Raw genomic sequence first — 15,229 nt, forward strand, 5'->3', positions numbered from 1 at the left:
ACACATCACAAGCCAACTGTGTTTATTTTAGGAATGCAAAGATTGTTTAACATCTGAAAATACAGCAGCATAATTCTACACATTAACAAAGTAAAAAAGAAAAACCATGAGTGTCCCAAAAGATGCAGATAAAGTACTGATGAAATTCAACAAAATTCCTGATTTTAAAAGTATAATAAGGTTGTTGGGTATAAGGTCAATAAACAAAATTAAATTCTACTTCTAACTACTACCAAGAAAACAATCAGGAAATGAAATTTCACAAAGAATTCTAATTAAAATAATATCAAATGTGGTGGTCTTCTATACTGAAGGAAAACTACAAAATGGTATTGAGAGAAATTTATAAAGTCCTAAAAAAATGGAATAATATACTATGTGTATGGATTAGCTGACTCAGTATTGTTAAGATGTCAGTTATCTGCTAACTGATCTCCAGTTTCAATACAAACTTAATCCAAATTCCTGGAAGGGGGGTGTGTGGGGGAGGGAGAGAGAGAGAGAGAGAGAGAGAGAGAGAGAGAGAGAGAGAGAGAGAGAGAGAGGGAGAGAGGGAGAGAGGGAGGGAGGGAGGAGGGGGAGAGAGAGAGAGCACGCGCACAAGCGAGCACGTGTGCATGCAAATCTGTATATTTACAAGTGAGTCAAAATTGAAAAACTGGTTCTAAAATACTATGAAAATATCCTTTGGGAGGCCAAGCTGGGCAGATCATTTGAGGTCAGGGGTTTGGGACCAGCCTGATCAACATGGTGAAACCTCGTTCCACTAACAATACAAAAATTAGCTGCGCATGGTGACGGACGCCTGTAATCCCAGCTACGCAGGAGAATCTCTTGAACAGAGGAGGCAGAGGTTACAGTGAGCTGAGATCACACCACCATACTCCAGCCTAAGCAACAGTGGGAGACTGTCTCGAAAATAAATAAATGCATACAGACAGACAGACATAAAATAAAATAAAATACTATGAAAATATCAGGGGAGAAGAAATAGGGGGAAGAAAAAGGAAGTCAGAGTACATACACTACCAGGTATCAAGATTCCTTATAAACTAGAATAAGACAAATAAATAAACCAACAGAACAAAAGTGAGTCTAGAAACACGCTCATATTTTCGCTGATATCTGAAGTACATGTGAAAACATGAATTAGAAAAAAATTCCAAGTAGAAATATTTTCATTCAACACTTTATTTTCTGAGCAATCACATCAATCACAACAGCACAATCACATCAATCACAACTTAACAAATATTGTTTAACAAATAAAAAGTAACAATACTTGTTAAATTATCTCACGACTGTGTTCAACAGCTTCCAAACAATTAGCAGATCTATGAAATCTTAATCTCTTACCTCCCCAAAAGCTCCTCGACCAATCACCTTTAATATTTCAAAGTCTTCTCTATGTAATCGCATTTGTTTCACTTTAGAAGTAAATGGTTTAGCTGAAATGAAAGAGCAATATCAATTATTTTCTTAATAAAATGTGATACAAATTAGATATAGATAATAGTTTCTTATTTACAAAAAAATTCAAATTATGATTTAAAAACTGTCAAAATAGTTTAAAATCCCAAACTATATGAGAATAAACAGATTTAATTTCCCTAAGAAAACAATATATTTTCTTTTATTTCTTACATATAAATTACATTTTTGGAAAGAAATGTATGTTTAAACTCCAAATAACATATGAAAGAATGCAAGGCAAGAGGGATGTAAAAATGAGACCAGTTTTAACATTCTCGCAGCATTAAATGTATATTTTAACACAAAGGTCTAAAAGTAAAAGCACATTTCATGGCACCAGACAGCTCTTCGGCAATTCCCACCAAGTAAATTCATATTTCTTTCACACTCATTCATTCTTTTAAAATGCTTTAGCAAATGTCTACAGTATACAAAGCATGGTGGCAATAACTGGAGTTTTTAAAAAGTTGATTACAATACGGTACTTTCCTTCAAGAAGCTCTCAGTCTTCATTCAAAGACAAGTATGCATCTATGTAGACACAGAATTTAATAATGTGATAAAGTTTTAAGTGCTTCAGAATTAGTGGGAATAGAACACTAATTATGTGGATACTAACGCTTCACACAAAGGAGATAACACATAAATTGAACCTTGAAGACTAAATAGAATCTTGCTCCTTTGCCTGGGTTTGACAGCGTAGATACTCCAGGCAAAAGGGAACAAGATAAGCAAATGAGGAGAGGCAAGGAAGTGCATTTGGGGTGCTAATGGTAACTAATCCATGGTTCAGAATTGTGAGAAGAAATGCAAAGAAATAAGAGCAAGAAAATGGAAAAGGCTTTGAATTTCATTAAAGGAATTTAGATGTAATCGTATTAATATTTTTAACAGATAAATTAACATTTTTTAATGATTAGAGCAATTATATAGTCTGCTGACTCTAAGAGAAGTTTAGACCTGTCTCCTTTCCTCTCCTCAGGTCCCTCTTTATGCTAAAACAAAAAAAAAAAAAAAAAAAGGAGTTGATAGGATTAAAAGATCGTAATACATGGGTGTAGCTGTGTTCAATACATGGTTGATAGTATTAAAAGATCATAATATATGGGTGCAGCTCTTCCTTCCATGGAGCCAGAGTGTGATAAGATCAAAGATATATATTTGAGCATTAGGGGAGTGAAACAGATAGGTCATACAATTTGCTTTGGTCTAAAAGTATGCATTTAGCCCTAACTAGCTTGGAAAAAGGGAACTCTGCACTGCTTAGCCAAGTCTACTAGAGATTTCTGTATCTGTGTTTTAGATTTTAAGGAAAGGAAAGAGATAGGATTTCTATCTGGAATTCACACAACAGAGAAGACAAAGAGAAAAAAATTAGCTGGACGTGGTGGCACATGCCTGTAGTCCTTAGCTACTCAGGAGGCTAAGGCCAAAGAATCACTTGAGCCCAGGTATTCCAGGCTGCAATGAGTCATGATCACACCACTGCACTCCATCCAGCCTGGGCAAAATAGCAAGATCCTGTCTCTTAAAAAGCAGTAATAAAAGAATAAATAATAACAAAATTTCATTTGAAATAGCATCCAAAAGAATATAGTACTTAAGGATAAATTTAACAAAAGAGGTGAAAGACTTGTACAATGGAAATTTTGCTTGTACAATACAAAATGTTGCTGATAAAAATTAAAGAAGATTTAAATAAATGAAAAGGCATCTAGTATTCTGGATTGGAAGAAGATTTAATATTGTTAAGATGACAATAGTACCCAAAGCAATCCACAGATTCAATGCAATCCTTATCAAAATTACAATGGCATTACAAAAATAGAAAAATTCATCCTAAAATTCATATGGAGAGAGAGAAAAGAATGGGAAAAGTATTTGCAAATCATGTATCTACTAAGGAATTAATATAGAAATATATAAAGAACTCCTACAACTTAACAACAAAAAACCCCAATTCAAAAATGGGCAAAAGTTTTAATAAACATTTCTCCAAAGAAGACATATAAAAATGAAAAAACAATGAGTTCATGTCCTTTGCAGGGACATGGCTGAAGCTGAAAGCCATCATTCTCAACAAACACACGCAGGAGCAGAAAACCAAATACCACAAGTTCTCACTCATCAGTGAGAGCCGAACAATGAGAACACATGGACACAGGGAGGGAAACATCACACACTGAGGCCTGTTTGTGGGTGAGGGTCAAGGGGAGGGAGAACATTAGAACAAACACCTAACGCATGCAGGGCTTAAAACCTAGATGACAGGTTGATAGGTGAAGCAAACCACCATGGCACATGTATACCTATGTAACAAACATGCATATTCTGCACATGTATCCCAGAACTTAAAGTAAAATATATTTATATATATAAATATACATAAAATAAGATATATAAAAACGGCCAATACGCATATAAAAAGATGCTCAGCATCACTAATCAATAGGGAAATGCAAACCAAAACCACAATGAGGTATCACTTCACAACCTCTACAATAACTGTAATTTTTTTAAGTTAATTAAAATAAAACAGAAAATAACAAGTGATGAAGAGGATGTGGTAAAATTGGAACCTCGTACATTGCTAGAGGGGATGTAAAATGTTACAGCTTCTTTGTAAAACAGTTGGGTAGTTTCTCAAAAAGATAAACATAGATTTACCAACATATCCCAGCAATTCCATTCCTATGTACCCAAGAGAATCAAAAGAGGAGATTCTAACAGATATCTGTGCAATGATATTCATGGCAGCATTGTTCACAGTATCCAAAAGTTAGAAACTATCCAAATGTCCATCAAGAGATGAACAGATAAACAAAATGTGGGAGATATACATATATATACACATATACACATGTATACATGTATCTACATACACACACATCCCAGTATGTTAAGCAGCCCTAAAATGAAGTTAAAGTCTGATACATGCTATAATGTGGATGAATCTTGAAAACATGCTAAGTAAAATAAGCCAGGCATTAACAGGAAAATATATTATTTCACTTATATGAAACATCTAGAATAGGGAAATTCATACAGACAGAAAGTAGTTTGAGGTTACTAAGGGCTGGGAGACAGGAGAATGAAAAGTTATTGCCTAATGGCTACAGAATTTCTCTTTTGATAATGAAAACATTTTAGAAACACATAGTGATGGTCATTATATAACATTATAATTTAATCACTGAATTGTACATGTAAAAGTGGTCGAAATGGCAAATTGTATTATATGTATTTTACCACAATTTTAAAAAATTAGTAAGATACCAAAACCACTGAATTGTACACTTCAAATGGATGAACTGTTTGGTTTGTCAATCATGTCAGTAATGCTGTTTTAAAACAAAATAGGAAGATTCTGGGCACAGTGGCTCATGCCTGTAATCCCAGCACTTTGGGAAGCCAAGGCAGATAGATCACCTGAGGTCAGGAGTTCAAGACCAGACTGGTCAACATGGTGAAACCCCACCTCTACTATAAATACAAATATTAGCTGGGTGTGGTGATGCGTACATGTAATCCCAGCTACTTGGGAGACTGAGGCAGGAGGACCACTTGAACCCAGGAGGCAGAGGTTGCAGTGAGCCAAGATCATGACACTGCACTCCAGCCCGGGCAAAAGAGCGAGACTCTGTCTCCAAAAAAAAGAGAAAGAAAGAAAAAAAGAAAAAAAAAGGAAGAAACCTTTTCCAAAAGTTACACACAAGTTTGACAAGGTGGGTGATACATACATGTCTATTAGAACTAAAATGGGGCCAGGCGTGGTGGTTCTTGCCTGTAATCCCAACACTTTGGGATGCCAAGGCAGGTGGATTGCTTGAGTCCAGGAGTTCAAGACCAGCCTGGACAACATGGTGAAACTCTGTATCTACAAAAATACAAATAGAAAAATTGGCTAGACTCGGAGGTTTGTGCCTGTAGTTCCAGCTACTCAGGAGACTGAAGTGGGAGGGCCACTTTAACCCAGGAGGTGAAGGCTGCAGTAAGCCGAGATGGCACCACTACACTCTAGCCTGGGCCACAAAATGAAACTCTGTCTTAACAACAACAACAAAAAAAACCTAAATTGAGCTAAAAATGGGAGCCTGACTATGCCTCCAAATAATTATAACACCAACTTTCTATACTTAAAAGAAGCTTTGATTTCTACTATATCACAAAAACACAAAACAAAGGTATCATTAACCCATAACCTAGTTCCTCTGCAGGCTAAATTAGAAATCGAGAAAAAGTACGCTGCAGAGCTGACACTTCAGGTAAATTATAACTGACTATTTTAATTTGGGGTAAATATGAACAATAAACAATAAATATTAAGAATATTAAGTGTCTATAGAGCTGTATATAGTTATCTTGTCATATGATGATGTCCTAAATAATATAAAGAAAATGAACCAAAACAAAGCTAAGGGTTAACACAAATCATTACTGAGCACTCCATCCATAATGTCTGGGACAGTTTAAAAGGTGCTTTAACATGTGATAGCTCAGAGTTCAGAAATTCAATGATAGAACGAAAAGAACATGTATCAATTAGTTAAATATTTCTTATTTCTATTTTGCATTTGAAAAAAACTAATTACTCATTCAACTTATTCCCGAAAAAAGTTCATTAGCAATATTTAACAAAAGTACTTTCATACAAAGATATGTTCTTAAAAATTATATCTACCAAAAAGCCCATTTCAAGCACACTGTATGATTAAAATAATTTTGAATATAAAAGACAAATTGCAAGAGACTGTATATTCATTACAACAATTGATAAAGATTTAATAATCACTATACTATTGCCCCCAACAAAAATCAAGGACATATGAGGTATCTATCAGATCTGTTGTACTGGTAAATAAATAACATGCTATTCTGAATAGATGCTACTAGTGACATTTCACAAAGTACTACATCATCTAATGATGACAATACCTTGACTTTCTTCAGTGTTGTATACTTAAATGACTTCACTTGTGGCACACACTTTCTGAGGTACCTGCCATGCCACCTCCCTCCCATTTTTCTGAAAATCTCCCTGTCAGTTCTCAGGGGTAAGCCAAGTGCATATTGTGAGGCCCCATTTAACTAGCCAGAGTTAAGTACACCAAAGTGGAAACCTGACCTAAGGTGGGGGACAAACAATTTAAAACCTAACTCAGAGGCAGTCTCTGCAGATGATTACAAGAATTAACATACAAACTCAGCAAGTGTTGGGGCAAACATCCTACCATGAGGCTAAAAGCAAAAGAGAAAATCAGTTCCACATAATGAAAGAGAAAAAACAGATGCACAGAGAAAGGCAAAGACAATGAGTAAAGGAAGTGTTCCGATAGCTTCCTTATTCCCGGGGTTCCAGTGATTCCTGACATTTGATTGCATCCGTGCCTTGGATTACCCAAACACCCTGAATCTCATTCTAACTACTTGGTTTTCAGCTCACAACTAGACACAGTCAGCTTCCAAACTAATACATAATTTAGTTATCATAAAATTCCATAAGGCATATATTATTAACCCTCATTTATTAATATTATAAGGCCTAAAGATAGTATGTGACTTGCCAGCCAAAACTTGACTAGTAAGTCACAGTACTACTATGACACAGCTAGCTCAAAGAAGGACACACCAACTTAGAAGTAATAGCTTGGAAGTAACAGTTTTATGTATATTATGACTTGTCCAAACTTCAAGAACATAATGTAAAAATAAATAAATAAAATAGAATCCTTTAATCATTATCTTAATGTACTCCATTTTTAAAAGTGCTTCTTGGCAAAAAAAAAAAAAAAAAAAATTATTTAGTACTAAGAACAAACTTTCTGTGTGATAATAACAATCTTAGCAGGCGTTATTTTATTGGGAGCCATCTAAGCCAAGTACCATACCAAGAACTTCCCATTTTACAGAAGAAAAAAAAAAAGGTTCAGAAAGATAATATAAATTGCTGGACATTACATATCTAATAAGTGGCAAAGACAGCATTAAATCTCAGATCTATCAGGCTCCAAAAGCCTTTCCAATATAACAAGCTGCCTCTTTATTCCCAAAAGCTTTGAAATAAACACAGATGCTGAAATTAAGAGATCCAAAAATGAAATAATTCTAAGTTAAATAAAAAAGATCTTTTTGAAACTGAAAAGAAGAAGTATATTTCTCTCTGAGTTCCTAACACACTGCCTGGGTTCATTGTATACCATTTAATGAACAGATAAATGAATAATTCTAGAAGAAAAAGAACTCAAAGTTCCAATACAAAATGCCAGGTATACCTTGCAAGGTCCATCTTTCTCCCTGCTCTAGGTAGCCCAAGATCCAAAAACAGAGTCCCTTCAATTCTCCCATCCAATCTCCTTCCTCCCCACAACTACTGGCCAGGTGGTAGGAACACAGATTGCAAGCCACTAGTGATAGCTACCATGGTGTAAGAAAGAAAGCGCCCAATAGAAAGAGAGGGTGGAAAGGCAGAGGCATAAGTCAGAAGATGAGGAATAAAGACAGAGTCTGAGGGAGTAATATAAGAGACCTGGAAGAGAACAGAGTACTAGAGCAAGACATTTTAGCCTTCCCTTCACCCATTATTTTCCTTCTTCCCTTTCTTCTCCAATTTCTTCAGTGGGTTTCCATTCTACCACTCTTCCTCTCCCTTATCCTTTCTACTGATGCTAATCTGCAGTGGAGTAACATGAAAATCTGGAACCAACAATAGGGCAGGGAAAGAGTAATTCATGCAAAAACGAGACGAGAAGAGATTAGGTAATGATAAGAAAAGAGTAGTTGCTAAAGCCATGTTAAAATTGTTACCAATTATATTAGGCTCTATGTCTAAATTCTGCAAATAAAATACACTATGCACTTTTAAATTGATATATAGTAAAAGATTATGAAATAGGCCGGTCGCGGTGGCTCACACCTGTAATCCCAGCACTTTGGCAGGCCGAGGCGGGCAGATCATGAGGTCAAGAGATTGAGACCATCCTGGCCAACATGGTGAAACCCCATCTTTACTAAAAATACAAAAATTAGCCAGGCATGGCAGCATGCATCTGTGGTCCCAGCTACTTGGGAGGCTGAGGCAGAAGAATCGCTTGAACCCAGGAGGTGGAGGCTGCAGTGAGCCGAGATTGTGCCACTGCACTCCAGCCTGGCGACAGAGCAAGACTCGGTCTCAAAAAAAAAATAAAAGGTCATGAAATATACTGTGACTATAATGAGTTATACAAAGAACAAAGTTACAGGTGGTATATTTCTGAGACTTTTAAAAATCACAGACACATGAAGATAAATACAGTATTATTTACCTTTAAGCACCAGTATCTTTCATATTAAAGTTTTGTAACTTAATAATTGAGTTTTGTTTTGTTTTGAGACTGAGTCTCGCTCTGTTGCCCAGGCTAGAGTACAAGGCTGTGATCTCAGCTCACTGCAACTTCCACCTGCAGGGTTCAAGCAATTCTCGTGCCTCAGCCTCTTGAGTAGCTGGGATTACAGGTGTGTCCCACTACGCCCAGCTAATTTTTGTATTTTTAGTAGATACGAAATTTTGCCATGTTGGCCAGGCTGGTCTTCAACTCCTGACCTCAGGTGACCCGCCTGCCTTGGCCTCCCAAAGTGCTGAGATTACAGGCATGAGCCACTGCGCCTAGCCTGAGTTATTACTGAACAAAGTTTCAAAACAGCCCTTGTGCATATATGGTCTTCACAACATAGTAAGCAGAAGTACAACAGACCCACACATATACATACACAAATACACAGAAATGCTGAATAAAATAGACAAACATGAGAAATTTTAAATATACAATCAAACCTAATGAAGGAGAGAAAAAAGGAAGAAAAATTCCCAAGAATTAGAAATAAAGAAATCTAATCAAAACTTTAAACACAGGAATAGATGCTGCAAAAGCAAAAGTCTTGGACATAGGCCCTAACAGGTAGATCCACAAGGAATGAAGGTATTGCTGGCGGCTTAACAGAGGCGAAGGATTGGAATGGTTACTTCTGATTAAAATCAGGACCCTTTCTCCATGTCAAGGAATAATAAAAATTCTGACTCTTGGTCCAGTGAAGCCACCTAGGGTATTGGGTTGGGGGGGGTGGGCATCAAAAGGGGAAAACATGAGGGTTTGGAGTCTGAATCCATACTGCCCATGTGGTAAAGAAATCCATTGACAAAAAAATTAATATCAAATCTAGTTCCTATCCCACAGAAGCAAAAGCATTCAGAGGGAATAGAACTCATCCCAGAAAAATCTACCTCAGTCAAAAGTGAGCTTACAACTTAAAAAAAAAAAAAAAAAATTAAACTAAATGAGGAAACAGAACGCCAAAATGGAGAAAGTTGGCAATCAAACTAACGGGAAGAATAGGACCCCCAAGAAATCAAGAGAATAATGCAATCTGAAAAATACCATAAAGTAAGTGGGTAACAATGATTCAAGAGATAGAGGAAATACATATGATAATGAAAGAACAGAGATTTGAAAATTAACCAAAAAAAATTCAATAAATAAAATATACTGCCACTGAAATGTAATGATATATTAGCATGTGCATATAGGACAAAATAATGAATTTTTAAGTAACCAATTTACTTCTCTATGCTGTTTTAAGTACTCAAACGTTTTTTTAAAAAATACTCTGAAGCAACGGTGGCTCATGCCTGTAATCCCAGCACTTTCAGAGGCCGAGGAAGGTGGAACGCCTGAGGTCAGGAGTTTGAGACTAGCCTGGCCAACATGGTGAAACCCCGTCACTACTAAAAATACAAAAAAAAAAAAAAATTAGTTGGGTGTAGTGGCATGTGCCTGTAGTGCCAGCTACTCAGGAGGCTGAGGCAGGAGAATCACTTGAACCTGGGAGGTGGAGGGTGTGGTGAGCTGAGATCATGCCATTGCACTACAGCCTGGGCAACAAGAGCAGGACTCCGTTTCAAAAAAAAAAAAATACTCTGAAGCAATAATTCAAAAATGGGACAAGTATGGGGGAGAATCATACACTCCTTCAAGAATATAGTTTAAAGCTATGAATTCCTCCCAAGAAAAAGCACATTTACTTCAAATTTTATATATCATGCTAGATACCTCAAAAACTTTGACTAAGAAATAATGTCCTAAAGGATACTAAGTATACAGCCATGTATTCTGGCATTTATTATTAAGTATAAATATAAACCGAATTATATACAATCACAGAAAATATCACCTGGTTTTAAATCAGCCTTTTAAGTCACAGAATATCCTGAGAATGTTATTTTCACATCCACAATCCCAGCATCAATAAACTCTACCTCCTATGACACACCTGAAGAACAATAAGGAATACAGTGTTCTAATTACCGGGTGAACTATAAATATACTACACAGATTTTAAAATATAACTCACCTAAACATTAATCTAACACATTCTCATTACTCAACAAACTTGTGACTTTAATCACAAAGAGTTAATGAAGGTAACAAAGCAGCTACAGATTTTTAACAATTTTCATCAAATCACTTTTGGCCAGGTGAAGTGGCTCATGCCTGTAATCCCAACACTTTGGGAGGCCCAGGTGGGCAGATCACTTGAGGTCAGGAGTTCAAGACCAGCTTGGCCAACATGATGAAATGCTGTCTCTACTAAAAATACAAAAATTAGCCAGACATGGTGGCACACACCTGTAATCCCAGCTACTCGGGAGAGTGAGGCAAAAGAATCACTTGAACCTAGGAGGTGAGGTTGCAGCAAGCCAAGATTGCACCACCGCACTCCAGCCTGGATGACAGAGTGAGACTCTGCCTCAAAAAAAAAAAAAAAAAATCACTTTCTAACACAGAAAAGCTAAAATATTGTAGTTTATATAATAATTTTTTAATGGTTACACCTACATGGTATTAATTAGTCTGCAAACAACTGGAAATTTATTTCAACCAAGGTTCTCTTAAGTCTTCATTATTTGTGTGCAACTCCAGAGAAAGTTAATTTATATCAATTTACAGTTTAGTGGTCAGGATCAGGGAAACTGATACTCTCCCCAATGACTACAACTCATTACAGAGGCAATTTAGAACTTTTCTTTTATGTATATAAGATAAACCTTGCCGACATCTCACTACCTCAAGAATCAAATTTAAATGAAGTATCCAGGAGTGGCCTAAAGAATGAGTGTAATATGGATAGATCTTGGTCTAAATTTATGCCTTGCTCTTCAGTAAAGTATAGTAACTCCAGATACATGTTCCACAAATGCAATAATTTCTATTCTTTGGTTAGTCAGTACAGAATATAATTTATACTTCCTGAAAGCAACTTTGTCTATTCATGAAGACAGTTGCTTTTTATTTGCCTTTGTCTTATTTTGAATACATAATCCATAGGTTTACAGACTTTTTCAATGAATACATTTCGACTTGTATTTCATCAGCAAACATTAGAGAGAATGTTATTTCATAGGTTAACTATTTTAAATTCCCTGTTGGTCAAGTTAGTAGTAGTGGCAATTTTCTTATAGAAAGCAATTCCAAACATAATAAGCAGATGCTTGCCAGCTCTCATCAATAAGCTATAAGCCTTGTCCTTTTCCTTGTATCTGAGGATCATGTACTACTTTAATGTCCATGTCCTCATACAACAGACACAAGGGATTACTGGAAAGAAAAAGATTACAGGATGAGATTCGTCATTCCCCCACTCCAAAAGGTCAAAACATTTCAATGGCTATGTTTTCAAATAAGATTTATACCCTACAGTATCCTTTGAGGTTTTCTTACTAGAATAAAACATGTATTTTAGGAGAGTTAATGATTTAGTTGGAGTGGGGAGAAACAAACAAGTCACAGAATTTTCAAAAAGTTTAACAATTCAGTTAAGAGTATACATTAATTAATGTTGCCTAAGTTTTATCAGTTTTTAAAATTTGTTCTTAATTTCAAGGGAAGAGGCTTTAACATAAGAAATAAAATATATGCCAGTCCATTATCTACATATTCTTCATCTTGGCCATGAGGTCTTTCAAGCTTTCACCGAAATCTTCCACTGTTACCTCAGTGACAGAATCTTCTTGCATTTTTGGAATTCTGTATGTCACTGTAATTCCTTCAGGTAAGTCTGGAACTGGACCGGAAGAATTGTTCAACTCTTCTTCTGAAACCTCAGATACCAGCTAATTACCCCACTCGTTATCTTCATGGATTATCTCTTCCTCTTCTTGTATAACCTCTTGTTTGGGCAATCCTGCTACCTTTTTCTTATACTCCTCCTGCTGCTTCCTGCAATTTCTGCCATCACACTGAAGATTTGGCTTTATGGACATAGTAGGAAAAAAATCCTGCACTGCATTATATCCAAGGTAAAACTAACAGTACCAAAATTTAACAGAAACTTTAACACGTTTTGTACTAAGATCCCAGGAACCACTTCCATAGTGGAAGGACGACTGGCTGCACAAACACCAAAGCATGCAAAAACTGCACACTTTGGCATCCGTCAGCCCTGAGGTGTTGATTTGATTGCTGCTGAGAAACTCTGAGACCTTGAGAAGTTATTTAAACACAAAAGGCTTAATTTCCCTACCTGTACAGGTACCTATACCTCATAACTCTCACAGGGTCATATGGATTTAATAAAACAATTTATGCAAAGTAGTAAGTACAGTACATAGAACATTAAAAAGATTCAAAAATTATTAACTAATATTACAATCAGAACCTCCTATCTATTTGATCTTGGGTATATTATCCTTTAGATCCCAGTTTCTCCTTCTCTCTGAAACTAGAAATACTTTTACATAATTGTAAGAATAAAACATTTTTAAGTGAATGCCTTTCTTCTAAGGAATTTTTTTTTTTTTAACTGATGGTCCAAAGAAGGTCCCCCTTTGAGCTCTAACACTTACAAGCACTCAGGAGACAAGAAAATGCCTAATAATATCCCAACAAAAATGGCATCTCTTAAACAGAAAAAGAAAAAAAAATCCTCAAGAATTCAGGGGATTAAGTCCACTTTGTTCACTACTTTAAACCCTGTTACTTTGTAAGTTACTTTTAAACAAATGAATATTGTAATGTGGCAGACTGCCTAGTTACCTAATGACTATTCTTCCCTTCTTCCTCACTGACAGACCCTATTTCTGCGTAGTGGCAATTTGTTTTACCTCAGATTATGAATTATAATTGGTATATGCCAGTCATGGTAAGCCTTTTCCCCTTTTCCATTGTTTGGTCAGGCATCTGTGTGAAAGTTGCTTTATATTATTTTGACCAATAATAGAAAGGGCCTGAGAGCTTCTAGGAAGGGTCTTTTCCTTAATGAGTAAGAAGAACAAAAAGGAAGCCCATTCTCAAATGCACTTTCTACTCTAGATATTACTACAATGATATTCTCTTTTCGGAGCTGCCTTGCACTATGAAAGGAAAAACAGGAGAGCTTCGGAGGCCTGCCAATCTAACACTCTGAAACTGCTGAGCCAGAGAACCAACTCCGGGATTGCCTGCCTCAACACTTCTTATTTAGTAATAAATGTTCTTGTGTTTTTGGTCACTGTTAGTTGTATTCTCTGTTATGGCCAAGCAAATGCTGTTAAAATATTCAGCATAAAGTCAAACATAATTCTTTCCAGTGGAAAGATAATCTTACCTGGAAATGTTGCTCACTAGTCTATAACTTAACTCCACATCTGTAAACTGAAACTACACGTGTTTGTGGCACTTTTTCTCAATTAGGCTATCAGAATAGAATTCATAATCTTGGATAAATTCCATTTGACAAGCTTGACATTTTATGTTTTGCATACCAACTTGTCCAAGACTCACAACAAAGTATGAAGATAGGTAGCATTACTAGTTTCATTCTAAATGAGAAAACAAAAGAATTTTAATGGCACAATCTCAGCTCACCGCAACCTCCACCTACCAAGTTCAAGTGATTCTCCTGCCTCAGCCTCCTGAGTAGCCAAGATTACAGGCATGCACCACCACACCTGGCTAATTTTGCATTTGTGGTAGAGACAGGGTTTCTCCATGTTGGTCAGGCTGGTCTCAAATTCCCAACTTCAGGTGATCCACCCACCTCGGTCTCCCAAAGTGGTGGGATTACAGGTGTGAGCTACTGTGCCTGGCCTTATTTATGTTTTTAAACTAATTTCTGACAATTTTGCTGGCCCTTAAATACTCAAATAAGTGAAAGAACTAGGATTCACAACCAGACCATCTAGTATATAGTCTTTAGCATGAGATCAGAAAGAGCAGGAAAATGTTAAAGTTGCTAGGGAAGGCATAAAGAAGTAAAACTTTAAATGTCTATAGAAGAATATTACAAGATTATGAAAGAAAAGTTAAGTTACTCTAATGTTTCACATAAAGTTTGGTCCTACTAAGAAAATGCTTAATTTATACATTTTTATAACAAAATAGATTTTGTTTATATAAGCTCTTTCAGCCAAGAATTCACATTTAGTGTTGAATGCCAAACAATTCATGAATGAAATCTCTACTATATCCATTTTAGTTCTAATCAGTTACTAAAATATATAACAGAATACATAATTCTACACAATAAAATCACTTTGGGAATCCAATGGTCTCCTAAAACTTAGACGAGATCATCTACTAAAAGGCCTGTGAAGGAGGGAAGGAATAGTATTATAATATTTTAATGTTTTAGAAATATTTGCTGACCCTTAATCATTTAAAAAATGTACGATCTAATCTATTATCATCTGTCATGTATGCAACTCGCATAGATGCCATCAGATAAAAGACCACAGATACCTGTTAAT

General features: G+C 36.0%; 1 protein-coding gene and 1 pseudogene across 21 annotated transcripts in view; both read right to left on the reverse strand.

Moving 5' to 3' along the window:
* CDC42BPA (CDC42 binding protein kinase alpha) overlaps positions 1 to 15,229 on the reverse strand; it is a 331,128-nt gene that overhangs the window by 272,641 nt on the left and 43,258 nt on the right. For all 21 annotated transcript variants that reach the window (XM_012459841.3, XM_012459835.3, XM_012459840.3 and 18 more), the window contains exon 2: positions 1,357 to 1,448. In XM_012459841.3, coding sequence (XP_012315264.1) covers positions 1,357 to 1,448 — 92 coding nt within the window. The remainder of the gene's footprint in view (positions 1 to 1,356; positions 1,449 to 15,229) is intronic.
* LOC110569571 (ubiquitin-like modifier-activating enzyme 5) lies at positions 12,190 to 12,936 on the reverse strand (annotated as a pseudogene).

The sequence above is a fragment of the Aotus nancymaae genome, unplaced genomic scaffold (genome assembly GCF_030222135.1).
Source record: "Aotus nancymaae isolate 86718 unplaced genomic scaffold, 86718_ANA_hifiasm-v0.15.2.pri h1tg000032l_0, whole genome shotgun sequence".
In the NCBI taxonomy this organism is placed as follows: Eukaryota; Metazoa; Chordata; class Mammalia; order Primates; family Aotidae; genus Aotus; species Aotus nancymaae.